Below are 24,504 nucleotides of genomic sequence, written 5' to 3' on the forward strand. Positions count from 1 at the left end.
TGCCGAGTTTCTTAGCTTTATGCTTAGTAAAATCGACGATAACAGCGCCCTCGGACTTTTCTGATACACCAGTCCTTTCCATTGTTTCATAGGCATGCTGGAGACTCTCAGGAGAGACTTGAGATTCGCCGGAGTACACGTCAAAGTCAATGTTTAGACGGGAGTATGTCTGTTTATATTTCTCGATACTCAAGTTACGGAATCGTTTCCACAGAGCAAGCGCCTCTGGATCGCCGTCTTCCATTTTCTTGAAATAGCGACGGGCTTTTTCGTCGTCACTGGCGTCGACCAACTTTTGGAGCTCGACTTCTTCATCAGATACATCTTCATTCTTCTCCTTTTTGTTTTTGATTGTTTCCCGCAGCTCCTTGATGGGGACCTCTTGTTCGGCCATATCCTTGTTGATCTTAACGTAGACATCGAACAAGTGATTGATAGGGTCCTTTGTAAGGGCTTCTTCACTGCCGTATCGTTCGAAACCGTTGGCGAGTAAGCCGTACTGCTTCCCCCAGTCACCAAGATAGTTCATCTTGATGACTTCCCAACCGGTAATTGTGAATAGGTTCGCAAGGAAACCCCCAATGATTGTACTACGCAAGTGACCAGCATGGAACGGTTTGGCGATATTAGGCGATGAGAACTCAACGATCATCTTCTTCTTACCCTTGGAAGGGTCAGAAGGGTCCCGAAGGCCCAAATTACCATTTGTTCCATATGTGGATTTGTTCTCTAAGATACGGCTAATGACTGTCTTCGTGAGAGGTGCCGGTTTGAAGAAGAACTGGAGATGGACACCGATTGTAGTTGGCTTTTCCACCAAGTCTGATTCGGGGAACTTTTCCGCTAGCTCGACAGCCAGGTCCTGAGGTTTCTTTCCTTTGATTTGTAAAGCGGGGACTGCAAGATTCAAGTCTCCCTTGTCAAGAGTGCTAGTCCATGCCAACTTGCCATATACCAGTTGCGGATCGACGCCAGCCGCTTCTCCTAGTTTTTCGGCAATATGTTCGCGATAGATATCGACGGGGTTCAGAGACGGATAACAGCCGGCGAATTTGGACGTTTCGTTGGTCGAGTGTAGAGTCAAACCTTCAACTGAAGGAATCGACTGGCCCTCAGCGAGGGCCTGCGACGGTGCTGCCATGGTGGTATATGAAGCTTGTCGACGAAGTAAACTCAGAGCAGACAGCGAACACTTGACAGGGGATGTCAAAGAATATTGTAACTGAAAAGAGGAATGAGCAATAGAGGAGCAATTGAGGGAGGGCTTGAGAAGTATAAAATTATTTGAGAATACCCAGGCCCCGCTTAGCAGATGGCGGCCCATTAAGCGGCGCAAGACTTGACTGAGTCACAGTATGACAGAGAGGGAGAAGAGGGGCGCATTCATTTTTTTATTTTTTTGTTAGTTCTGATACTGCCGCCAAGAGGAAGCTTCAAAAAGAAAGGCGGTGAGCGAAGAGGGGATAATGGTCACGTGAATACATCAACTGTTTTTCCCCATTGGGAAATTATCTTTTAGCATTTTGTGACGTCACTGTCATGGATAGATGTCTGCGACTTTCTTATCTTTACGCTGAAGATTTTCAGCTTCAGAGAAGATGCAATACACCAATAGACTCATAAGCACCTATCAAAGAGTTATCTTTGTGCCATGGCCAACAAGAGGCAGAAGGCGATAAGTCGTTCGATCCATCGAGCCCTCATACGTGACCAAGAAAACGAAGTAGAGGCTAGGAGATACAATGTCTTGACCTTACTGTTCGCCTTTCTCTCGATCTGGCAAATACGTCTTGTCCGAATATCGGCTGAGTTATTCAAGAGTCTTCGCAATGAAGTTTGGAACATAGATGAAGCTGATTACGTCGACTCGTTCGTATGCAATAAGGAAAAGGTAGGAGGAGATGGTATACAGCCTATGGGGGATCTGGGTTATTCTGGCTCGGTAATAATACTTCTTGACACCACGAGGTTATACAATTGTTTGACTAATCAACTTTGAATAGACATTTTTCAAAACTGCAGATTCAAAATTCCTGATCAAAAGTCTACCCCGACGCTCAGAGCATTCTTTCTTCCAGGACGACTTTCTCCGACCATATTACGATTATATGAAGTCTAATCCAGACTCGTTCCTCGTTCGAATAACAGACTTCCTAGGGACAGCATATTCCGCAATAGGCACACTGTGTCAATGCACGCCATCACATCATGTCATCATGGAAAACGTGCTCTGCGACAGGGACGATGATGCACGAAGAGCTGAACAATGGGAGACATACGACCTCAAACCTGTTGACTACTTCTATCCGGAGCGGGATCTTCTTCCTGAGCCACTGACCAGTGAGGAAACCATGTCACGCTTATTCGACGAATTCAAAGATAAAATACGAATCACAAAACAACAATATTCAGAGTTCAAGAGAAAAATCGAGGAAGACACCAAATTCCTCAGATCAGTAAACACAGTTGATTACTCCTTGTTTCTAGTTAGATACCCAGCTTATTTACGTCCTCGGACGCCGACAGATCGGAAAAGCGAGTGGCGAGAAGGCGCTATATCGACAGATGGTAAATGGAAATATAGGGCTGTGTTACTGGACTTCTTTTGGGCAAAACATAAACTGCAGGCTCAAGCTATGACTGGTGTTGTGCAGACGTTTAACGTTATTGGACGCAAGGGTCCGATGTCTATTACCACCACGGCTGAGGAGTATCGTGAGAAGTTCCTTCAGATGGTAGATGGACTTGTTGAGCTTCAGGGATAATTTGCAAGCGTTTCCGTACTCTTATAATTGTGATTCGCACACGATGAATGACCCGAATCCTTTGAAATAACTAATAGTGTCTTCTCTATCTTCAATACCTTTCCAATCCAATGAGTAAAACAGCGCAGCAAGCGGATATCGTAGAACTAAACGCATTTTAAGTATATGGCATTTGAACATACACGATATTATCCTAGTCTTCGTCTCGTGTTCTGGTTGCATGACCTCCTTGTTCTTAACCAAAGAGGTCATGCTAGACAGTACAGTCATTTCATTTTCTTAACAAGGTATCTAATGACAGCTTAGAAAGCAAAGACCTGGTCGTGAAGCTTGCTGACAGGGCTGGCTTTCTTGTATCCGAGAGCTTCGGTGGTCTTCTTCATGGCAGAAATCATAGGAGGTGGTCCACAGAGCAGGACCTTTACATCATCAGCAGGGGCGGGGAGGTGTTCCTATTGTCGGGTAAGTTTCAACGCTATTCATATTATAATAGCATAAGGATCACGCACCTTGATCATGTCAGCCGTGACGAATCCAACACCACCCTTCCATCCCTCCGGTGGGTTGTTCAAAACATAGTAGATATTGAACTGGTCATCCTCTGCAGCCAACTTGTCCAACTCGTCCTTGAGAAGAATATCCTCGGGATTGACATTGGCGAATATGAGATCAATCTTGGTAGTGTCATTGCCGCCGTTTCGGGGTCTGCCACGGATAATGGCCTTGATGATCTGCAGCATAGGAGTAATACCAGTACCGCCAGCGATCATACCAATGTGACGGGACATGTTCGGGGTATAAACCATGGCACCCTTGGGACCGCGGACCTTCATGGTCTGACCAATCTTCAGCTCATCCAAATACTTCGAGATATTACCCTGTGGGTAAGTCTTGACCAGGAGATCAAAATAGCCAGCTTCATGGTCGGACGAGATGGGGGTGTAAGAGCGAACGACGGGGGTTGGGTTTCCGGCAATCTGCGCCTGGAGAGAGATATGTTGACCAATTGGGAGACCGAGAATATCGGTTGAACGGGGGAGCGCAAATCGGTAGATGGCAACGTTGTGGGAGATGAGGTTCTTTTCTTTGAGAACAAAGTCTTGGAACTCCTTGGGGTTGAGCACCTTTCGGGGGCCTGAGTCGGAAAAGGTGTAGAGTCAGGTACGGTTCTTTTCAATAACGAATATAGAAACTGGAAATAATCAGGAACATACGGGCTGTTAGGATCCTAAAAGCAGAGAAAACCGCTGCAACGGCGACTGCGTAAGGAACCCATTCCTGCTTGACGAAAAAAGTGCCGGCGATCAGGAGGGCCGAAGGGACGAGGACACCACTGAGGGTTTCGGACGACAGAGGGCTGCTGTTTATAAGTTAGTAACTGTACGGATTTCGCAAAATATCCACTGTATACCTCATATTGACAAGGAAATATGCTCAGTGGCCGTTGTGGTGTTATCTGCTGATGTGCGTGTATCAGGGTCTGAACGCTGTGAACAGGGAACGAAATTATTGTTTTCCTAGCTAGCGTAGGCTTAGTTACCGTTGTTAACTACCCCGGCTCGCTGAGTCGGTAAGAGAACACAACGTCGTATGATATCTGGCCGATCTCCGCCGGGGATTATTTCTGACGAATTTACCAGGGGTGGATTCTGATATTGATTTATTATATACGGTTTGCAATGATCCGACCTGGAGAAAACGGAATGTCCCGTATCAAGAGAGAATAGCAGCGCGATTAGCGACATCGGAAACCATGCCCTGTTCCAGCTAATTGTCCCTTTAAGACGGAAATGTTTTTCTGTTTCCGTCTCTTATGTGTTTCTTCTATCTATTTCGTGTGTGCCTAAGAGGCGATGGGGCCTTGATAGCCCCCGCACGCTGAGGCATCTCCTTAGAGTAGATCGATATCGGGCCAGGCTCTCCCTGTCGCATTTACTCCGCATACACAAAGCTATCGGTGAGACAACAGTCTATTATTGCTTTTTCTTGTTCTTCGATCAGCTGGCTTACTGACTACTTTCCAGTTCCCTTTTAGCACTCCGACCTTATCGAAGAGTAAACATCCTTACGGTCTTGGCATATATCAAAATGGGCTCTGTCGGGGGAGAACAGCCAACTGAACAAAAGTCGACCCCGTTCAATCTGACCGAGGTCGACCGCCAAGTCCTTGCTCAAACAGACGAGGAGTTCGTATATCATGACTGGGAAGATCTGAAAGGGATAATTGGTGAGTTAATAGGCGTAGCTCACTGTCCTTGATTTCCCCGCATCCAAACCTTCCCCCATCTGGACGACAGCTATTTATTTATCCAAAAAGTTACAAGACAAGAGATCTAATAGCAATAGCTCGAAATGATCTCGCAATCCTCCGTCGCAAACCCTCCGATCTCCGTCGCTACATAACCTGGACAAACGACATCAAATCCACCCACGGCTCCATCACAAAATACATATGCCTCAAACGTCTCCAATGGTGGGCACCTCACCCATCCTTGAATCTGGTAGAGACACCCATCCCAGAAATCCCCTTCAAAAACCCAACTCCATTCGCAGATCCGTCCGATTATAAGGTCTTGCGCAACGATTGGCCTTACGGCGTTACGCCGGATATCACGCACATTGTCGTTTGGTCCAAGACTCCTATTGCCACAAAACCTGAGAACGGGGATGTTACGGATGAATCTCGAGCGTTGATTGAAGGGTTTGTAGATCGGACGTTTGTGCAGCGTCTAGAAAAGGATCCGGTGTTCGAGGGTGTGCATAAAGATGTCATTAGGAATAACCATGTGCTGTGGTTTAAGAATTGGACTGCGCTGCAGAGTGTGAGGAGTCTGGAGCATTTTCATGTGCTGGTTAGAGGGGTTCCGGACGCTGTGATCACTGAATGGACGGATGAGAGTGGTGTAGTGCGGTAGTTCTTCTACTCGAGGCGGATATTGACTATCAATAAGTTATTGTACTGCTCAAAAGAGCAGGTCGACATTCCAGCAAGCCAATCGGAAGTGCATCACCTTTTATGCCCTATACATACACTAATATAGCAAAGCTAAAGGAAGAAAGACATTCCATCGTACACGGCCAGCAGAATAAAGGGAATATGGATATAAAATGAAGCGAAATAGAGCAAGAATGAAAACATTGAGAATCGGAAACGCCGTCACACGTCTTTCTGAAATAATACAAGTCTCGTATGATTACGACTTTTGCTCCTCCACGAACTTGAGAGCTTCCTCCTTGGAAACCACATCGATGGTACTAGCCTTGTTGCGGAAGCTGACACCATAGCATTTCTCCGCAACGTGGAGCATTTCAGGCCGGAACGTCGTGCAGATAAACTGACCGTTTGTAGAATCTGAGATGGACTGTAGCATTTGAGCCACGGCAGTACGGTATTGAGCGTCCAAGTTGGCGTCAATCTCATCGAAGAGATAGAATGGAGCGGGATCACAGGCTTGGATGGCAAAGACGAGGGCAAGCGCACACAAACCTTTGGCTATATGTCAGTAATACATCTTGACAGAAGAAGAAAGAGGACATACTCTTTTGTCCACCACTCAGTTGCTGGATACGTTGCTGCTCATCGTGCTTACTGTTGAAGCTGACACTGATACCCACACCCACATAGTTTTCTACACTCTCGTGGCGATCCTCGTCCTCGGATTCAAGATCATTATCCGTGCGAAGGGCACGGTCAGTCTTGCGTTGAATGATGAGTCGTCCACGACCAGCAGGTACAAGCTTCTCAAACACATTGTGGAATTCACGCGAAACCTGTTTGAATGTACGCTCAATAGCTTCATCCTTACGCTGATCTAGGACCATGATAAGCTCATCAATCGACTTTTGAGATGCATCGAGTTCCTCCCTTCGCTTGGTAAGCGTTTCCCGTTGCTTCGTGAAATTGTTGTACTGTTCAAAAGCCTTTTTGTTAACGTGCGAGTACTTCTTCAATGATTCGTTGACCTTGTGCAATTTCTTGACAACGGTATTGGAGTCGGTCTTGCTGTACTTGGTAAATGCTTCATCGGGTAGGACACCAAGATCACGAATATTGGCACTACATTCAGCGGCTTGCTTGGTCAAGGCTGCTTTCTTCTGCATGCTTTTCTCCATACGGCGCTGATGTTTTTCAATTGATTTCGCAAGTGCTTCCAAGTTGTTGCGCACTTCTGACTTGCGATTCTCAAGCTGGGCAACTTGTGCATTGCCTTCGGAAATGGACTGATCAACCTCTGCTAGCCGATGTGTAATCTTTCCTAAAGCCTCTTGCAGTTTCTTCATCTGTCGCCGAGCCTCTTTCAATGTGCCTTGAGTATTATCGTCGCCCATGTCAGTATCAGGGTTGCTTAGTTGATCTAGTCGAGGGTAGAGGTTTTCACGCAGTTCCACTTCCAACACAGATTTTCGAGCCTCAAGTTCACTACGTTTGCTTGAGAGATCGGTATACTGGCGCCGTAGAGTCTGTGCAGTGATACCCAGAGACTCAAGCTCCTTCTCTTCCTCTGCTGTAAGGGCCTTCTGGAAACCAGATGAGATTTCCGCTTCCAATGTACCCACTTGACCTTCGAGAGCAGTAAGATTATTTTCAATATTGCGAAGGGCTCGTTGCTTAGCATCGAGATTATCGTTCTTGTTCTGTAATAATTCACGTTTGTTTCGGAGCTCCTGTCGTAGAGGGCCACTGTTGCCGTGGAATTGGTGCTTGCGCTGCTCGAGCTTTTGCAACTCGCCGACAGCCCGGGTTACTTGTTGATCAAGCTTTTCCAGGTCCTTACGGATCTCGCTTGCACGATTCTTTTTAGACTCATACTCATCGCGCCATTTAGTCAATGCCTTGACAGCTTCAAGACGGGATTGACGAGAGTCGTGGAAACCACCCGTCAATGCACCACGCTTATCTGATCGATCACCTTCTGGAGTAATGGCGTTGACACCGTGACTTCGCGCATACTGTGATGCTACTTGAAGGTTCGGACAGATGATGGTCTTGCCAAATACTTGTTGGAAGGCCTTTTCATATTGCGGGTCGTACTGCAGCTTTTCAATCATCGGGATAGTATCGCTCGCTTTGGGTACGTTTGTCGGGCGGGGTTTCAGACGATTCAAAGGCATGAACGTAACTCGACCAGCCCTTTCTTTCTGCAGTATCTCAAGCACCTTTGTAGCTGTCTCATCGGTATCGACAACGTAGTGGAACAGACTTGTGCCGGCGGTTACCTCCACAGCCGTGCGATAACGTTCATTTACCTCAAGAAGTTCGGCCAGTGTGCCGTAAACCCCATCGAGATTGTGCTGACGCTTGATTCTTCGCACGGCTGCAATGCCGCGACTAGTGTTATTGTCCATCATATGTGAAAGGTTGCGTTCGGCTCTATCAACTTCTTGTGACGAATTCGACAGAATGGAGTCCAAACGAGCTTCTTCTCTCCATAACTCCTTTCGTTGGTCCATGAGACGATCCCTCTCATCCTTAGCATTCTGGATTTCCTGCTCAATTGACTGAATCGCATCGCCTCTTCCGTCGATCTGTTTCCGCAACTTTTCAATTTCAGGTTCGAGCGACGCAATAGTCTTCTGAAGGTCTTGAATATCTTCGGTGGTCTGAGCTTTCACTGCATTAACCGCCTTGATGGAATTCTTCGTTTCTTGAATTTCCTTCTGCAACCATTTGTCTCTCTCAGACTTGCTCTTGAAGCGAGAGTTTCGACCTTGCTTTGCATAAAGTCGTTGCCTAGAAGTTTCGGCCTGTTCCAATTGCAATTTCACGGCATCTTCCTGTTCCTTGGCTGCATTGAACTGAGGTAATATGGTCTGTAGTTCGCTCTCTCGTTGACTGATGGCTGTTTGAACTGCATTCAATTCATTTTCATGTCGGGCCTTCATTTCCTGAGCAGCGGATTGATTGTCTTTCAGAGCTTTCTCCTGCAACTCAACCTGGGCTAAAGCACGAAAAGCTTCCCGGCGCTCATCCTCCAATTGTGTCTTGTCCACTTTCAGAAACTCTATTTGTTGTTTGCATTCGGCAATCTCGGAATCAATCTGAGTAATGTCCTTTTCGCCTTGTATGAAGTGCTCGCGGTTGACATCTGTATCCTCAACGCCAGTTTGTCGTTGGCCCTCAAGACTGTCAAGCGCATTGGCAATCTCCTGTTGTTCGCGAGAATAGATGGTGTACTCCAGACATCGCCGTTCGCGGTCTTGTTCCTGATAATTCCGCAATTCATCTTTCTCCTCTTCAAGTTCACCAAGTCGCTCGTTGATATAGTCAAGAAGCTCATCGATCTTGGCTCTCTTATTATTCGTCTCATTCATAATCTTGAGTGATTCGGCTCGTCGCGCTTCGTAGACTTGTGTACCGGCAACCTCCTTTAGCAAGACAAGACGCTCCGAATCTTTCATGTTTGTCAGTGTCGTGACTCGCCCCTGAGGAACAATGTAGTAAGGGTTGGATCGCGAGAAGCCAGCCGATTCCAGGAGATTCATAACGTCCGCTTTCGTGGCATTTTTGTGGTCCAGAGTGTATTCGTCTTTTTTCAGTCCAATCGTTCTTCGAAGCACCAGCTCCGGCTTGCCGGTAGGAAATCGCTCATCAGAATTATCAAATATTACCTCGACGTATGCTGACATGACGGCGGAACCAGAACCTTCCTACTCAACCAGTCAATAGATGTACCGCACTTTGGGAAAATCATCACGTACATGAAGAAGAGCCTGTCGCTCCTCACGGCCCATCTGTGTGTATGCATCGCTCAGAACGAAACGAATTGCGGCGAAAAAGTTACTCTTGCCCGAACCATTGCGGCCAACGATGACATTGTGTTTGGGCGAAAAGGGCTCAATGACCGTTTGGTCCTTGTAACTGTAAGATCACTCATCAATACTGGACTTATCTGATAATTGCTGTGCGTGGCGTACCTCTTGAAGCCTTGAATGATAATCTGCTTGATATACATCGTGACACGGAGACACGCGACGGTATCGTAGCGACTTTAAAGAGATAGAAACATTACCGAGGTAGCCGAACAGATAATGCTGCTTCAAGGGCGTATTCGCAACTGCACAGTCTTGTTCCAGCAGCTTGGGGCCTGAATTCGATGCAGCCTTGCTTTATCTGATCTTTTTCGAACTTTAGTATCGCGGTCTAAGAGGCAAGCCAGACGCGTGGTCGCAAAGACCCAGATTCGCGTCGGGGAGCCCACACCGCCTTACCGAAAGAGACAAAGTGCTTTCCATTTTGGGCGTTGGGCGCCAAGACCGCGGGGTCCGCCACTTCCTTATCGATTAACCCGATTTGGGCGCATACTTTTTTTCTCTTTTCTCTCCATCACCAACAGTTGATTTCACTCAACCGTTACTTTCTTGAGACTATTCCAATATTAAATCTCAGAATGGAGTCAGATGGTGCTGCTCCTGGCTTGGCCGATGGCCAACTTCCACCACATCGGTTCGTCCCAAACACAGGGTATGTCAACACCACACCAAATAACCCCGCAGTTGATAATGCAGACAACACAAATGCACCAGTGGGCGAGGAGATAGAAGAGGAGGACGATGAATATTATGACGATATCTTTGAAGATGAGTTGGAAGAAGATGTTGCAGAAGAAGACTTCAGCTCTGCAAACCCAAATGACTTTACGAAATCATACAACCGCCAACGTCGACTTAACGAGGTCATGGCAGATGCCAATGCGCCAAAATCATCGTACCCAAAGACCAATCCTCAGAAGCCGAAGGCAAACATACACGCATCAGTGGATGACCAAATAACGTCACTGTCAAAACACGCCGCTAAGATCAGACTTGACGACCAACAGTCGGGATTCAGAGGGAAGGATGGAAGAACAGTAGACAAGAGTGACCGTGCTACCTCAGAGCAGGTGTTGGATCCACGTACGCGAATGATCCTTCTGCAGATGATCAATAGAAGTCTGGTTTCGGAGATCAATGGCTGTCTTTCTACTGGAAAAGAAGCAAATGTGTACCATGCTGTTACAGTACGAGACGAGCAAGGGGCCGCTGGCATCGAGACCCTCCAACGAGCAATCAAAGTCTACAAGACTAGTATATTAGTGTTCAAGGACCGCGACAAATACGTTACTGGCGAGTTTCGATTCCGAAAAGGTTACGACAAGAGCAACAACCGGGCTATGGTCAAAGTTTGGGCCGAGAAGGAAATGCGAAACCTGCGAAGGATTCATTCTGCAGGTATTCCTAGTCCTGAACCTCTCTACCTTCGACTTCACGTCCTCGTCATGGGATTTCTTGGCAACTCACGGGGAATACCCGCTCCGCGTTTGAAAGATGTTGAGTTTGATATCCCAGATCCTGAGACGCGATGGCAGGAATTATACATGGAGCTAGTCGGCTATATGCGTACTATGTATCAAACATGCCGACTTGTCCACGCTGACTTGAGCGAGTATAACATCCTGTACCACAAGAACAAACTCTACATCATCGACGTGAGTCAAAGTGTTGAGCATGACCACCCACGCAGCTTAGAGTTCCTACGGATGGATATCAAGAACGTCAGCGACTTTTTTAGACGCAAGGGCGTAAACACCCTTCCTGAACGCGTGGTTTTTGAGTTCATTATCAGCAGCCAAGGACCTGAGATGGTCGAAGGCAATAATGAGCCCATGATTGCTGCAATTCGAAAGCTGTTTGAAATACGAGACGAGAATGGCGGAGACGCCGAAGGTACTACCGATGACGTGGATACTGCAGTTTTTCGTCAACAGTATATTCCACAAACGCTTGAACAGGTCTATGACGTGGAGAGAGACGCTGAGAAAGTGCAGTACGGCGAAAGCTCCGACCTCGTGTACCGTGATCTTTTGGCCGACAAAGCGAAAGCCATCGCATCATCGAACCGGGAGGTGTCCAAGACACAGCTTGAGGAAGAGTATGAGTCCGAACAGAGTGGCGGGGTGTCCATCAGCGATGGCTCCGATGGAAGCGTCGACGGAGAGGGATCTGATGCTGAAGATCCGTTCGCCAAAAAGCCTCCTCGCGGCAAGAAACACGAGGACAAGGAAGCAAAGCGCCAACACAAGCAAAAAGTAAAGGAAGAGAAGAGGGAACAGAGAGCGAAAAAGATGCCGAAACACGTGAAGAAAAAGATTATCAACGCTACCAAACGCAAATAGAGACGTATATCTCATTATCGGTAGATAGAAATGTGATTTAGGGGTTTACGCATTTTGCATATATTGTTACAGGAATTTGGACATATGCATTTGGGGTACATATTTGGAGCCAATTACATTGCTAACTCTCTTTGGCTGAAATCAGGGATCTTGAAATGAAAATAAGCACTATTTTTTTTATCATGTACTAACTTAGTCTGATAGCTCCGAGTAATGTGTATTCTACCGTATATGTCGGGGTGTTGCATACGCACTGCCCCTCACCAAATAGCGATTTCTCATTACAACTCGAAAGCAAGCCAGACAAAGAGATGTTGTCTGCAGTATAAGAATGTTGGAAGTACGTACCTAGGTAGTCTGACATCATCTTAAAAGTCGAGGCGATTTTGACAATCCGAACATGTTTTACCAGCCCGGAGTCACAGATCACGGTCTAGCCCATGCTCCTTTCGAGGTATATATGAACCTCTGCTGTATATCCTTCCAGGAGCAATAACAGAACCGTTCGAGATATGTGCTAATCCATAAACTATTCTTGTGTAGGAATGCGTAATCTCCAGACCAATTGGTTGGATATCAACCCGAAGCAGTTCCTTACGGTGTTGACGAGTTCGAAAGAGTGTCGCAATATATCTCGAACGAGCCGGCTACCCTTATCAATGCGCCCATGGCCAAGGAATCACCGGTCAAATTTGCATGCGGATATCACTTCGCCGTGCGGCTACCAGGAAATCCACCCATGGGCACTGTTAATATCGTATTCGGGAAAGTGATTGCGGTTTGTATCCAGGATGAAGGATTGACGGAAGGCATCCGTTCCCTTGGGCAACGTGAGACAACCCAAGCATAGTCCGGCGATGTTGTGCTTATTATTACCAAGCAGAATAAACTTGTCTGGCAATTTTTTTGTAGATATTTTTGTAGATATTTTTGTAGACTTTTTTGTAGATTTTTTTGTAGATTTTTTTGGGTAGATATTGGCAGTGTCACTTCAAGTGAGGGGTTTATCGCGAGTGGTCTGATGTACTTTTATCTTAGCGCTCAGGGTCGGGGTACGCTCGGCATTTCCTGCCAATTACGATGAAAAGTAACGAAATAATGATAATAATTACAAAAAGACAGGAAGACGGTTGGATGTGGCATACAAGATTCCCCGGAGGAGTCGTTGCCCTGTCACCGTACGATGTCTGCAGCGGAAAGGTCTCAAAAGTCTCCTACGTCAGACTCAACAACATGTGTCGCGCAAGCTCTCCACATCCAACTCCCGGGTCTGCCGGCACTTCTTCCAGCAGGGAAGACTGATACTTACTACCTAGGTAAGTAAAGGCATGGCATGATGATGTCGCGTCAACTTACGAGTTACTGAGACTCCACACGCCACCCCGGTCCCCATGCGCTCAGTCCCTTGACATCTACTTATAGTCCCTGGAGGTCGCTATTGCCTAGGTCTTCACTAACATTTCTCTCTGACAAGTCTCTCAATCAGCACCAAATACGAGACGACCTACAACTACTTTCAACTTCGAATAACATAGTCAACAACAACAATGGCGCCCAGCGCAGTCGAGGTCGACATACAGGCCATTTCCGCGTATGGACCTGCTCGCTCCACCGTCAAGGTCGACCACCCCCTCGATGCAGAGGAAGTTCGCAAGATGGAAGAATACTTCAAGGCCAGTCTCTACCTCTGTCTAGGTATGCTTTATCTACGCGACAACCCGCTTCTCAAAGAGCCTCTCAAGAAAGAGCATATCAAGAAGCGCGTGTTGGGTCATTGGGGGTCAGATGCAGGCCAGGCCTTCACATGGATTCACATGAACCGTCTGATCAAGAAATACGACCTGGATGCATTGTTCATTTCTGGTCCTGGACACGGCGCTCCTGGTATCTTGTCTCAGGCGTATCTTGAGGGCGTGTATAGCGAGGTGTATCCAGACAAGACTGAGGACGAGGATGGCATGCGCCGCTTCTTCAAGTCATTCTCGTTCCCTGGTGGCATTGGCAGTCACGCTACTCCCGAAACTCCTGGCAGTATCCACGAGGGTGGAGAGCTGGGATACTCGGTTTCGCACGCCTTTGGAACGGTATACGACCACCCAAATCTCATCTCCTTGACAATGGTCGGTGACGGAGAAGCCGAAACCGGACCACTCGCCACCAGCTGGCACAGCACAAAATTCCTCAATCCCATTACCGACGGTGCGGTCCTCCCAGTCCTGCATCTGAACGGCTACAAAATCAACAACCCCACTCTCCTCGCTCGTATCAGCCATGAGGAACTTGAAGCATTGTTCATTGGCTACGGCTGGAAACCCTATTTCGTCGAGGGTAGTGACACCAAGAGCATGCACCAGTCTATGGCCGCAACGCTTGAGCACTGTGTCTTGGAGATCAAGGAGATCCAGAAGAAAGCTCGAGAATCCAAGAAGGCATTCCGCCCCCGCTGGCCCATGATTGTGCTTCGTACTCCCAAAGGATGGACTGCGCCTCGAGACGTCGATGGAAAGAGACTGGAAGGTTTCTGGCGATCCCACCAAGTCCCTATCCCGGACGTCCTCACCAACCCCGATCACTTGAAGCTGCTTGAAGCATGGATGCGCAGCTACGGCCCCGAGAAGCTGTTTGCTGACAATGGCAAGCTCATTCCGGAACTCAGAGAGCTCGCACCGACAGGCAATTCCCGTATCAGCGCCAACCCTGTTGGAAACGGTGGTCTTCTTCGCAAACCACTAGACCTGCCGGACTTCCGGAAATACGGCGCCGAGAAGGTCGAACCTGGAATTTCAATCGTTGGAAACATCACTGGCCTGGCAAAGTTCTTACGAGATGTCATCGCCAAGAACACAACAAACTTCCGTCTCTTCGGTCCAGATGAGACTGAATCTAACAAACTCGCCGAAGTCTACAAGGCAGGCAAGAAAGTCTGGCTCGGCGCATACTTTGACGAAGATCAAGACGGAGGTAACCTCGCCACTGAAGGTCGGGTTATGGAAATGCTCAGTGAACACACCATCGAAGGCTGGCTTGAAGGCTATGTTCTTTCAGGACGTCATGGCTTGCTTAACAGCTACGAACCCTTTATTCACATTATTGACTCCATGGTCAACCAGCACTGCAAGTGGCTCGAGAAGTGTCTTGAAGTCGAATGGCGTGCCAAAGTCGCTTCGCTAAATATCCTACTTACAGCCACCGTCTGGCGTCAAGATCACAATGGCTTTACGCATCAAGACCCTGGATTCTTGGATGTTGTTGCCAACAAGAGCCCAGAAGTCGTCCGAATTTACCTACCACCTGACGGAAACTCGCTCCTGTCTGTAGCCGATCACTGTCTTCGCAGCGTCAACTACGTCAATGTCATCGTGGCCGACAAACAAGAACATCTCCAATTCCTCTCCATGGAAGAAGCCATCGAACACTGCACTAAAGGAGCAGGCATCTGGGACTGGGCCAGCAACGACCAAGGCGAAGAGCCAGACGTCGTCATGGCCTCTGCCGGTGACGTAGCAACCCACGAAGCCCTTGCCGCAACTGCTTTGCTCCGCGAATTCCTCCCAGACGTCAAGGTCCGATTCGTCAATGTCGTTGACTTATTCCGTCTGATTTCTGAAACTCAGCACCCACACGGCATGTCCGACTCGCAATGGAAAGCACTCTTCACAGAAGACAAGCCCATCATCTTCAATTTCCATTCATATCCTTTCCTCGTCCATCGCTTGACCTACCGACGGCCTGGCCAACAGAACCTTCACGTCCGCGGCTATCGCGAGAAAGGAAACATCGATACTCCCTTTGAGCTTGCCGTGAGGAACGAAACGGATAGATATAGTCTCGCCATTGCTGCTATCGACCACATCCCTCGCTTGCACAATAAGGCTTCTTCTGTTCGTGAAAAGTTTGTGAACTTGCAGATTGCGGCTAGGAATACAGCTTTTGAGGATGGGCTTGATTCCGAGGAGATTCGGAATTGGAAGTGGCCTTTCCCAAAGAAGATTTGATTTGATTCTTGAGACGGTGGTAAATCGTCATGATTCTTGCTTTTCATGTTTAATGTCAGATTATGAAAGTTCGGCTCAGATAATTCATGTACGCTATGATCAAACGAAGTTCAACTAATGAATCACTTTTAATAAAAAAACCTTTGCTTTGAAGATTATCATGGAACTTTCAATAAAATCTACCAGACTACGCCCTGGTAGCTGTCCCATCAGAGCTCTCTTTGATCTTCATATCACGACGCTTAGTGGTCCCCATAATCGTACAGCCCTACATCACCGTCTTAGCCTGGAAGGCCTAAGGAAGGAGTATGCGTGAACCGATTAGGAACACACGACGGATCTGAGGCTGAAGAAACAGATATGTTTTGTTCATCATCTGGGAAATTAATGGCGTAGAGCTGGGACCGGATCCTGGCACGTTGGACGTCAGCGTCGTAGGACGTTCAACCTTTGAACGATCCCCATTCGCGAGAACATAGGCGCTTAGGTGGCCACCTGCATTACAATAGTATAGGAGCTTAAGGAGAGATGATATCACGGAAGACTATCCTCTCTGGCTCGGGCTTTCAACCGCGCAATAGCTTCATCAACGATATGCTTGGGTAGGTCAGGTATATAGTCGCCGCCTTCTCCTGACTGCTCATCCTCAATAGCAGTGCCTTCTACAGGGACTTCGTCGGCATCGTCCTGGTCAGCAATGGCGGGGAGTCTACCGCCAGATAGCTTTGAAAACTTGATTCTCATCGGAGCTCTCCCAAGACCTGGCCATATATCTGACGGAAGATAGTCTCCCTGCTCAACCCTAAACGCTTCTCGGGCATTGATATCCTCTTCGTATAGTTGATCCAACTTAACACGAGTCTCTCGCAATATACGTTCAATACCCTGACGCATATGTTTCCGACGGGATACTTCGAGGATAAGTCCATCATAAGCGTCGAGAAACCCAACATACAGCGATCGAAGGTCGGCGAGATCTGCCATACCAGTTCGTATGCGCTCATGCTCTTCGTTCCAGACATGTGTGAAAGCGTGTGCTTGGGAGATAAATTCAGGCAAACGACTAGTCGCAAGATTGGAGAGATGATCAAAAATCTCCGTCGTGGCATTATATACTGTGATTACGGAATCGCGATGTGCAATAATGCTTTCCAAGATAGTCTCCATCTCACTACTGCGTTCCTGGATTTCAAGCACGACATCCTCCGCCTCCGCAGCATCCTTTGTAAGCACGCCTAACATATCTTGATAGTCCGAGTCAGTCATAGGATCAACTGAGTCATTCGAGTTGGAATCAGCATCCTCCGCAGTGTCTTCCGTATGGGGAACGGTGAGACCTTGAGGCATATCCCCAGTAATTGAACGTGCAACCGCCCCGCCACCTTCTGTATGCTTTACGGCGGTGACACATCTATCAAAATGATGTACCAGTGACTCAAGTAGGTCTGCCATTTCCTGAGCATGAGATTCCAATGATCGTAGCATGGGTGGGATGGCTGACGGAGTCACTATTCCAGGGCTGGAAGCGGCAGGAGACGATGCCGAGAGCGATGAGCGTGAAGACGCTAATTCCATTGTGGTACGATACCTGCCCAGTGCATGTTGCAAGGCGCGCAATTCTTCGTCAAAACTCGAGCTAGAGGTGTCAAGCTGCGCTTGAGCCGCGGTACTTCGGTCTATAGAAGCCTTTAGAATTACTTGCAGTTCCTCCACACCACGTTCGTCCACAAAGTCATGAAGACTCTTCGACTCTTCGCCTTCTGGACGAAAGGAAGGATGAACAATGGTCTGCCGTAGCTTGTCAAGTGTCTGACGCAAGCGGTCGTCGACATCATCAAGCTCCGTCAGCACACCGGCAAACTCAGCACGTCCTCGGTGAGAGATGTTCTCGATTTCACCCCGGACATTATATAATAATCGAATCTCGTTTTTCTGGCCCCGTCTAAGAAACCCTGTTTTTGCAGACAGTATTACACTCTCCTCCAAAGCATTTCGAGCTGTGTTGACGATTTCATCGGCACGAGACACATGGTATATGGACGACAAGGATCTTTTCGCGGCGACGAGATAAGAAATCAGAGTGTCCAATTGAGATTTGGGCTCTTTGGCCAATAGACGCGAGTCGTGGCCTGCGCCTCCCTGGGGGCCTAGTTCTATAGACTCTGATTTGGATTGAGGCGGTGAGGATGTTTTAGCGGAGGATTGCGACATTTCGAGATATATGAGTCAATTTTGGGTTACGACAGATGCATGGACAGGACTTGGAATTGGACCAGGATGATGAGTTGTAGGATCGACTCGCGAGCACGACGGGACAGGGATTGGCAAGGTAAAAACTGCTCAATAAAAGTCCGATATTAGCACAACGTCTGTTGAAGACGCCCTCGGCTAAGTCGTTGACGAATATCGATGCGGATTATTGTCAGTCGCCAGCGAGGTTGGGAGCTGTACCAAAGCTTCTAGACTAGTACTTCCGGAAAATCCGTAGATCAATCACATTTCGTGTTTATGCCTCCACAAGTTGAAGATTGTCTCAGGGAGGGGGGGGTGCCGAGTTTCGTCGATAAAATGACGAGTACCAGTTCCTGTCTGAAGGATGTATGTAGAGGTCGAAGGTCCAGAGCTTCAAGCTGATCGGTGGTAAGGACAGCCGGAAGTCACGGGACTTGATCCGAGATCCAATCCGGGGAAGGAGCCAGGAATGGGAAAAGGGAAAGCGCCAAGCGATGGCGTGACTGCCACTTCTGCAAGGCGGCTCAGATGGCGTTATCGCCCTGTGATTGGCTGCTTGTTAAAATTCTGCCGCTGAATGGCGATATCAGCCAAATCTCGCACGTGATTCCATCCGGGTCCTCAATCTATTCTACAGAATCACGCCAGACTATCGGGCTCCGGCGTCAACTCATCGCCTTACTACGCCTCTGACAAATCCAGATGGCCCCTTCATAAATCATTTCAGTCAGCCCCTGGAATGATTAGGCGTCTTTGTTGCAATTATCTCGTGTGGCTTTTCCCTTAAGTCCCTCGACGATCCCATTTTGTCCGCTCTGCCGCGACTCGAATGCGATAAACATCCCAACTCCTTGCACTCTCGACTTGACCGCTCCTGCGGGGAATTCATCGCTTTTGCGCTATCCCAGTCTCTTAACACAAAACGACTCAACTTGCCAGCTATGAACGGTAGCGGTTCGACTGCGAAGGAATCCTTGTTCAATCCGACACCCCGCAAACTCGGCCTTCCCGAAGACAATACCATGACTCCTTACAATGGCGTGCGGTCGATTTTCGACAACTCCTCTGGGTCACGCCAATTAACCGACGAACACACAAACCAAGAGCGAGCAATATCCAAAGCGAAACTTGCCGACGAGAATATAGCGCCTTTCCTGGCCAAACACATCCCAAGCCAATATGCTCCCCTTGGCGCAGATGCTAGCAAAACGACAGGACCTCCACGCCCTATGAACTCGAGGTACTGTTACCGTCATAGGCCTGATCTAAAATGTCGGCGGCAAGCTGATGAACCATCGATGGATCACCTGCAATGGGTACGTTCATCCCAGTGGGACATATGGCCGCTGGATAGTAATACTAACGAAGAGAAGGAATTGCAATCTCTGTCGCAAAGCGATCAACAAGGTATAGCTCATGTGTGGTCGTTGTTTTCAGCTGCCCCCGCAAAACAGCGAGAGCTTATGCTTCGGGGCATTCTCGCCCAATGCTGCTTTCCTCAATTGTCTTTAATATCCAGCAGTGTACGAGACCTCATTCGTATCGATTTTATTACCGCTCTGCCCCCTGAAATTTCTTTCAAGATCCTTTCCTACCTCGACACCGCTTCCCTCTGCCGCGCTGCCCAAGTGTCCCGGGCCTGGAAATGTTTGGCCGACGATGATGTAGTTTGGCACAGAATGTGTGAACAACATATCCATCGCAAATGTACCAAATGCGGGTGGGGACTACCATTGCTAGAACGCAAACGGTTGCGAGCTTCAAAGGAACAAATCGAGAAGCGTGCTCTAGGTGTTTCCGTGGCCCCTGACTCATCTACCATTGCTGTACAAACGGTTGATGCAACTTCGGGAGTGAAGCGTACAGCTGAGGATCTAGAAGGGTCCGATTCTCAGGTTGTTAAACGCCAGCGCCTACCGACAGAAGATACTGAACTACACAGAACGAACGTCCGACCCTGGAAGGACGTTTACAAGGATCGTTTCAAAGTTGGAACCAACTGGAAATATGGACGATGCTCGGTCAAAGTTTTCAAAGGCCACACAAATGGTGTCATGTGCCTGCAATTTGAAGATAACATTCTCGCCACGGGCTCTTATGATATGACCATCAAGATATGGGACATGGAGACCGGCGAGGAACTTCGCACTCTTACCGGCCACACCTCGGGTATTCGTTGCTTACAGTTTGATGATACCAAACTCATTAGTGGAAGTATAGATCGCACTTTGAAGGTATGGAACTGGCGGACTGGGGAATGTATTTCCACGTATACCGGTCATCTTGGTGGTATCATCGGATTACATTTCGAAAATAGCGTGCTGGCCTCTGGATCGATCGATAACACCGTGAAGATCTGGAACTTTGAGGACAAGTCTACGTTCCTTCTAAGAGGCCATTCTGACTGGGTCAACGCCGTACGTGTTGACAGTGCCTCACGAACTGTTCTATCTGCTTCAGACGACTGCACAGTCAAGCTGTGGGATCTCGACTCCAAGCAATGCATTCGAACTTTCCAAGGTCACGTTGGTCAGGTACAACAAGTCATTCCATTGCCAAAGGAATTCGAGTTTGAAGAGGATCACGACGCAGGTCACGAGGAAGATAGTAACGCGTCCGTCTCCGGAGATGAGTCACCCTTGCGTCAAGAGCCCTGCTCTCCAGGAGCGTCGTTCTTTGAAGGTGACCGTCCTGCACCTCCACGATATATCCTCACCAGCGCTCTCGACTCGACTATTCGCTTATGGGAAACCTATAGTGGACGCTGCCTACGCACCTTTTTCGGGCATTTGGAAGGCGTCTGGGCATTGTCTGCCGATACGCTGCGCATTGTGTCTGGTGCCGAGGATCGAATGGTGAAGATATGGGATCCTAGGACTGGCAAATGCGAACGTACCTTCACTGGACATTCCGGTCCCGTCACCTGCGTTGGATTGGGTGACAGCTGTTTTGTGACAGGCAGCGAAGACTGTGAAGTACGCATTCATAGTTTCAAGAACTGAAACATTCCCAATGTTCTCTACCTACTTTTTATTCGACTGTTTTCTCTTCGTTTTTCTGCTTCTTCTCCCCGTGTGGGACAATATATTATACCCTGCTCAGCATTGCGAAGGTTCGACAAGCATTCTTCCTCCTTTTTACTAGAGTTTTTGTTCTATAGACGTCAACGGATATGGGATTCTCGGTTTTTCTATAGGGCAGGTTATCCCTCGTGAAGAAAGGCGTTTGGCTTTTTTGTACATAACTTATTCTCAGTGCATGTACGGTCAAATTCGGGAGTTAAGTGACTTCCATGGCCATCAAGAATTAGCATTCGATATTTTCCCATCGTACGACCATTAGTAAGAGGAATAAAATGGATTTTAAGCCATTCTAATCCAATCTTATCCGTTGCTCATCCATTATCACTTATATTGATTCTCCAGTCATCTGGAAGATCCTCAAACCAGTCTAATCGAGTATACTTCTTTGCCTTGAAGATAACGTATGAAGGCAGGGCCCATCCAGTTGAATTGACTGCTTTGATTGCAGTCACCCATTCTCGGTCATCAGACTGTAAACACTTGAGCCTTGTGGATATACATGGAGTTGTTCATTTCAAGAGAAATACGCACCACTCCAGATCGATCAACTATCCCATCGAGAGGACTCTACTCCGGGCGAGGACGACATCATAGAGAACAATGAATCATCACAGCTTGCGGGAATCTCCGTACCGGCCAAAGGCAACGAGTATAGTCCCCAAAAAGATGAGCTGATCATACATCTGAAGGAAGTCAGAAATCTTTGTTGGTCGGATATCGTGGCAAATTTTTCAGGAAGAACGAAAAGTGCTCTACTACTCTTAAGAATGGACAATGTAAAATTCAAAGAAAAGGCCATGGGAAGTCAAGAGGTCGAAAATTGACTGTTACTACAGTTCCTGTCCAGCAACATGTGGAGAGTCCAGCTCCCAGTCGCCGATATGGCCTGCGACAGTCACGACATTCTCCAGATCGTTTTATTCCAGCCTAAACTCTCGAGATGAGACATCGAACATTGATTATAAGCATACATACACATGGAGGAGATGAGCATTGTATTCAATCGTCGGACCAAAAGCTTACCTCTAAGGATCGGCAATTCAAGCATTACAAGAGGCCTACGAGGCTTTTCTTGCCAAGGGATTTGAGAGTAAGTCGAACTACTTGGAGTTTACGGTCAATATCGATATACTAATTATGTATTAGTGGCGAATTTGGTAGCTATTTCATGCTCACCGAGTGATTATCCAGCCTAGAGATATGAAGCTGGTGGCACGATTGAGGAAGATTATGAATGGATACTCATTCCAGGATGGAATATAATGATTGCTTCAATCATGATTGTGATTCAGTACTATTACCAGAATGCGCGATCTGTTTGAGGCCTGCATGCCGCGCGCGCATTTTTCCAACCAGGTGAATTGTGCAAGAAATTATTTTGATAAAACCATCATGAAAGTTTGAGATGTGCTCAGCTCATAACTTCGTGAGGCTGGGTAGGACAAGCTGCCACACACAACTTGAAGAAATCTAAAGAACAGTGTCATCTGTACAGCGTTGATTATCTATCATACGAGACTGCTCAGCATCACTAGCGGTTGGATATGGATTTTGTTTTGCAGAAGGAAAATCACGGAAATATTTCCAAACCTTCATCATGTCAGTCACAATTAATATTCTGTCTCTCAAAGTTTAGCAGTAACTTTGACTCGTACAAGGACAGCCAAGCCGCCTCACTTCTCTTCCTGTCCTAGAAGCCTAAAAGGGTCTGGTTGTAGTCCTTCTTGTTCTATCTGGCGAGAAACTTCTCCTCTTCGGGCCTATGCTCCACTGATATCTTCTCTTCTCATGCTTCTTGTTCCTCTAAGTGCTGCTGCAAGGTTTGAAGCATGCTCCTATTCTCAATGACGACACACTTGTATGTGTTAGATTTACCGGGGTTTATTTTACCTTCAATCTCGTGAAGTTGATTGAAACAAGATGATCCTATAATTTTTCAACTGAAGGCTTGAATTTCTCTCTGCTTCCTTGACAAAGCTGTGTTGTTTCTAACAGGGAATTGTCCTCTATAATGAAGAATCAAAACCACTCGCTTTAATACGTGTTTCTTCCTGATTGGTACGCCAGTTGAGCCTCGCTGCGCTGTGCACTTCACCAATAATAGACAGTACGCTATCATAGACCAGGGCCGCTTACAGATAAAATCGACAAGCCTTGTCCGGTACGCTGATTGACCGGGATAACAAAGTAAAGACAAGTCTCAAGATTCAAGATCGTAGTTCAGACCTCATACGTGACAATTCCCGCAGAAAGAAATTGGATCGCTTATTTGGACTTTTATCCCCAGACGCTGGCCTCTGGCTTCCGTTTTTGATTAGCAGCAATAGAGCCCAGTGGTGTCCATCTTTCATATTGGGCTTGTTTGAAATCAATGAACATGGCCCATTGGCACCATTCTGGGTACAATTGCTCTCTTTGGTAACTCCAAGAAATAATTGCCTAACATAATCCCAGCAATATCCATGTCTACAAGAGCTTTTGAAGAAAATATCAGTATCGTCCAAGCAAGTGTCACATCGTTTAATAGCACGGTATGTTTGAGCCAAACGCAGAGTGGTGTCTCTGCCATCATCTTTATTACGAAGAGTCATCCGCTCCATCAAATCTCCCATGACTATGGAGATCGCTCGCTGTTGTCGAACTCCTGGGAAAGTGGTCCATTTTCAGCAACGTTATCGAGGATATCATGCTGATTTCTATCCATACATCTCGCCAATTGATGATCACGCTGAGCGACGCTTTCTTCATGCTTGGTGGACATCAAAATGTTCTGATCGATGGCGATTGCAGTGTTAGTACGGAGGTGGTAGTCAAAAGGTGATGGCAATACGCTACAGATTAGCATGTGCGTTGAACGTGTTTGGAGTGTTTTCATACACAGCTTAACCAAAGAGGATCTAGTGAGGATGTATATTGGCGAATAAGAGAGCTTCAAATCATAATTAGCTGTAATTAATTATGATATACATTTCTAGTGCACTCTAGCGTAACTTGGCGTATTCCCATCACTTTTGACTCCCAACCTCCGTACTGACAGCCAAGATATAGTCTGTAGCGAAAAGGTCCTTCTTCATGGAAGCAATCGCCAATTCCAGGTCGGTTAGTTTTAGCCACCTGTTTTCCTTTCTGTTGATGTTCTAACTTGTGCAGATCCTCCAACTAAAGTTGCAGCGCAGACATCAGGCTATAATCTTAAGTTACCCGGCGGAGAATGCAGCCATCGGGAAGTTGGAACCTCATTGAGGGTTACTCGAATGTCTCCGCAGTTGCACTGACC

At 47.4% G+C, this 24,504-nt stretch overlaps 10 protein-coding genes across 11 annotated transcripts in view, besides 1 other annotated feature; 6 read left to right on the forward strand and 4 right to left on the reverse strand.

Annotated features, from left to right (window-relative positions):
• Window positions 1-1,141, reverse strand: part of TSTA_030410 (arginyl-tRNA synthetase) — a gene marked incomplete at both ends in the record, with an annotated part of 2,072 nt that extends 931 nt beyond the window's left edge. Inside the window, one exon of the mRNA XM_002480163.1 lies at window positions 1-1,141. Coding sequence (XP_002480208.1) covers window positions 1-1,141 — 1,141 coding nt within the window.
• A 412-nt stretch (window positions 1,142-1,553) lies between these two features.
• On the forward strand, window positions 1,554-2,872 carry TSTA_030420 (uncharacterized protein). The gene is made up of 2 exons (XM_002480164.1): window positions 1,554-1,942; window positions 2,004-2,872. Exons 1-2 carry the CDS (start codon window positions 1,652-1,654, stop codon window positions 2,763-2,765), a joined length of 1,053 nt encoding a protein of 350 aa, XP_002480209.1. The 5' UTR covers window positions 1,554-1,651; the 3' UTR covers window positions 2,766-2,872.
• A 31-nt stretch (window positions 2,873-2,903) lies between these two features.
• TSTA_030430 (NADH-cytochrome b5 reductase) lies at window positions 2,904-4,237 on the reverse strand. 2 transcript variants are annotated; one of them, XM_002480165.1, is made up of 4 exons: window positions 4,177-4,237; window positions 3,980-4,125; window positions 3,275-3,900; window positions 2,904-3,217 (listed from the first exon to the last, which is right to left on the reverse strand). In XM_002480165.1, exons 1-4 carry the CDS (start codon window positions 4,179-4,181, stop codon window positions 3,068-3,070), a joined length of 927 nt encoding a protein of 308 aa, XP_002480210.1. In that variant the 5' UTR covers window positions 4,182-4,237; the 3' UTR covers window positions 2,904-3,067. The 2 variants fall into 2 exon arrangements, with proteins under 2 accessions (XP_002480210.1, XP_002480211.1); XM_002480166.1 differs by having other exon boundaries at window positions 2,904-3,900.
• A 79-nt stretch (window positions 4,238-4,316) lies between these two features.
• Window positions 4,317-6,152, forward strand: TSTA_030440 (uncharacterized protein). Its single transcript, XM_002480167.1, has 3 exons — window positions 4,317-4,722; window positions 4,790-4,992; window positions 5,112-6,152. The coding sequence occupies exons 2-3, from the start codon at window positions 4,854-4,856 to the stop codon at window positions 5,678-5,680; spliced, it is 708 nt and encodes a 235-aa protein (XP_002480212.1). The 5' UTR covers window positions 4,317-4,722; window positions 4,790-4,853; the 3' UTR covers window positions 5,681-6,152.
• Window positions 5,960-9,718, reverse strand: TSTA_030450 (chromosome segregation protein SudA, putative; the record flags this gene model as incomplete). Its single annotated transcript, XM_002480168.1, has 4 exons — window positions 5,960-6,252; window positions 6,305-9,413; window positions 9,465-9,624; window positions 9,681-9,718. 4 exons carry the CDS (start codon window positions 9,716-9,718, stop codon window positions 5,960-5,962), a joined length of 3,600 nt encoding a protein of 1,199 aa, XP_002480213.1.
• A 370-nt stretch (window positions 9,719-10,088) lies between these two features.
• TSTA_030460 (extragenic suppressor of the bimD6 mutation) lies at window positions 10,089-11,917 on the forward strand (the record flags this gene model as incomplete). Its single annotated transcript, XM_002480169.1, has 1 exon — window positions 10,089-11,917. Exon 1 carries the CDS (start codon window positions 10,154-10,156, stop codon window positions 11,915-11,917), a length of 1,764 nt encoding a protein of 587 aa, XP_002480214.1. The 5' UTR covers window positions 10,089-10,153.
• Window positions 11,918-12,317: 400 nt separating this feature from the next.
• On the forward strand, window positions 12,318-12,767 carry TSTA_030470 (uncharacterized protein; the record flags this gene model as incomplete). The annotated part of the gene is made up of 2 exons (XM_002480170.1): window positions 12,318-12,390; window positions 12,478-12,767. 2 exons carry the CDS (start codon window positions 12,318-12,320, stop codon window positions 12,765-12,767), a joined length of 363 nt encoding a protein of 120 aa, XP_002480215.1.
• Window positions 12,768-13,464: 697 nt separating this feature from the next.
• On the forward strand, window positions 13,465-15,912 carry TSTA_030480 (phosphoketolase, putative; the record flags this gene model as incomplete). Its single annotated transcript, XM_002480171.1, has 1 exon — window positions 13,465-15,912. One exon carries the CDS (start codon window positions 13,465-13,467, stop codon window positions 15,910-15,912), a length of 2,448 nt encoding a protein of 815 aa, XP_002480216.1.
• Window positions 15,913-16,207: 295 nt separating this feature from the next.
• On the reverse strand, window positions 16,208-18,123 carry TSTA_030490 (kinase activator (Atg17), putative; the record flags this gene model as incomplete). Its single annotated transcript, XM_002480172.1, has 2 exons — window positions 16,208-16,407; window positions 16,458-18,123. The coding sequence occupies 2 exons, from the start codon at window positions 18,121-18,123 to the stop codon at window positions 16,208-16,210; spliced, it is 1,866 nt and encodes a 621-aa protein (XP_002480217.1).
• A 962-nt stretch (window positions 18,124-19,085) lies between these two features.
• Window positions 19,086-21,460, forward strand: TSTA_030500 (sulfur metabolite repression control protein SconB, putative; the record flags this gene model as incomplete). The annotated part of the gene is made up of 2 exons (XM_002480173.1): window positions 19,086-19,460; window positions 19,518-21,460. The coding sequence occupies 2 exons, from the start codon at window positions 19,086-19,088 to the stop codon at window positions 21,144-21,146; spliced, it is 2,004 nt and encodes a 667-aa protein (XP_002480218.1). The 3' UTR covers window positions 21,147-21,460.
• Window positions 21,386-21,700: a mobile genetic element.
• Between the last annotated feature and the right edge of the window lie 2,804 nt (window positions 21,701-24,504).

This window comes from Talaromyces stipitatus, genomic scaffold (assembly GCF_000003125.1).
Source record: "Talaromyces stipitatus ATCC 10500 scf_1105507295541 genomic scaffold, whole genome shotgun sequence".
Lineage (NCBI taxonomy): Eukaryota > Fungi > Ascomycota > Eurotiomycetes > Eurotiales > Trichocomaceae > Talaromyces > Talaromyces stipitatus.

Bases quoted from the DNA above. Each gene is read 5' to 3' on its own strand.
- TSTA_030420 (XM_002480164.1), top strand. From the start codon at position 1,652: ATGGCCAACAAGAGGCAGAAGGCGATAAGTCGTTCGATCCATCGAGCC. The intron at 1,943-2,003 runs GTAATAATACTT...AACTTTGAATAG, and splicing joins ATCTGGGTTATTCTGGCTCG to ACATTTTTCAAAACTGCAGA.
- TSTA_030430 (XM_002480165.1), bottom strand. The intron at 3,901-3,979 runs GTATGTTCCTGA...TTTCCGACTCAG, and splicing joins TTTTAGGATCCTAACAGCCC to GCCCCCGAAAGGTGCTCAAC. The intron at 3,218-3,274 runs GTGCGTGATCCT...ACCCGACAATAG, and splicing joins TCACGGCTGACATGATCAAG to GAACACCTCCCCGCCCCTGC.
- TSTA_030440 (XM_002480167.1), top strand. From the start codon at position 4,854: ATGGGCTCTGTCGGGGGAGAACAGCCAACTGAACAAAAGTCGACCCCG. The intron at 4,993-5,111 runs GTGAGTTAATAG...TAATAGCAATAG, and splicing joins AGATCTGAAAGGGATAATTG to CTCGAAATGATCTCGCAATC.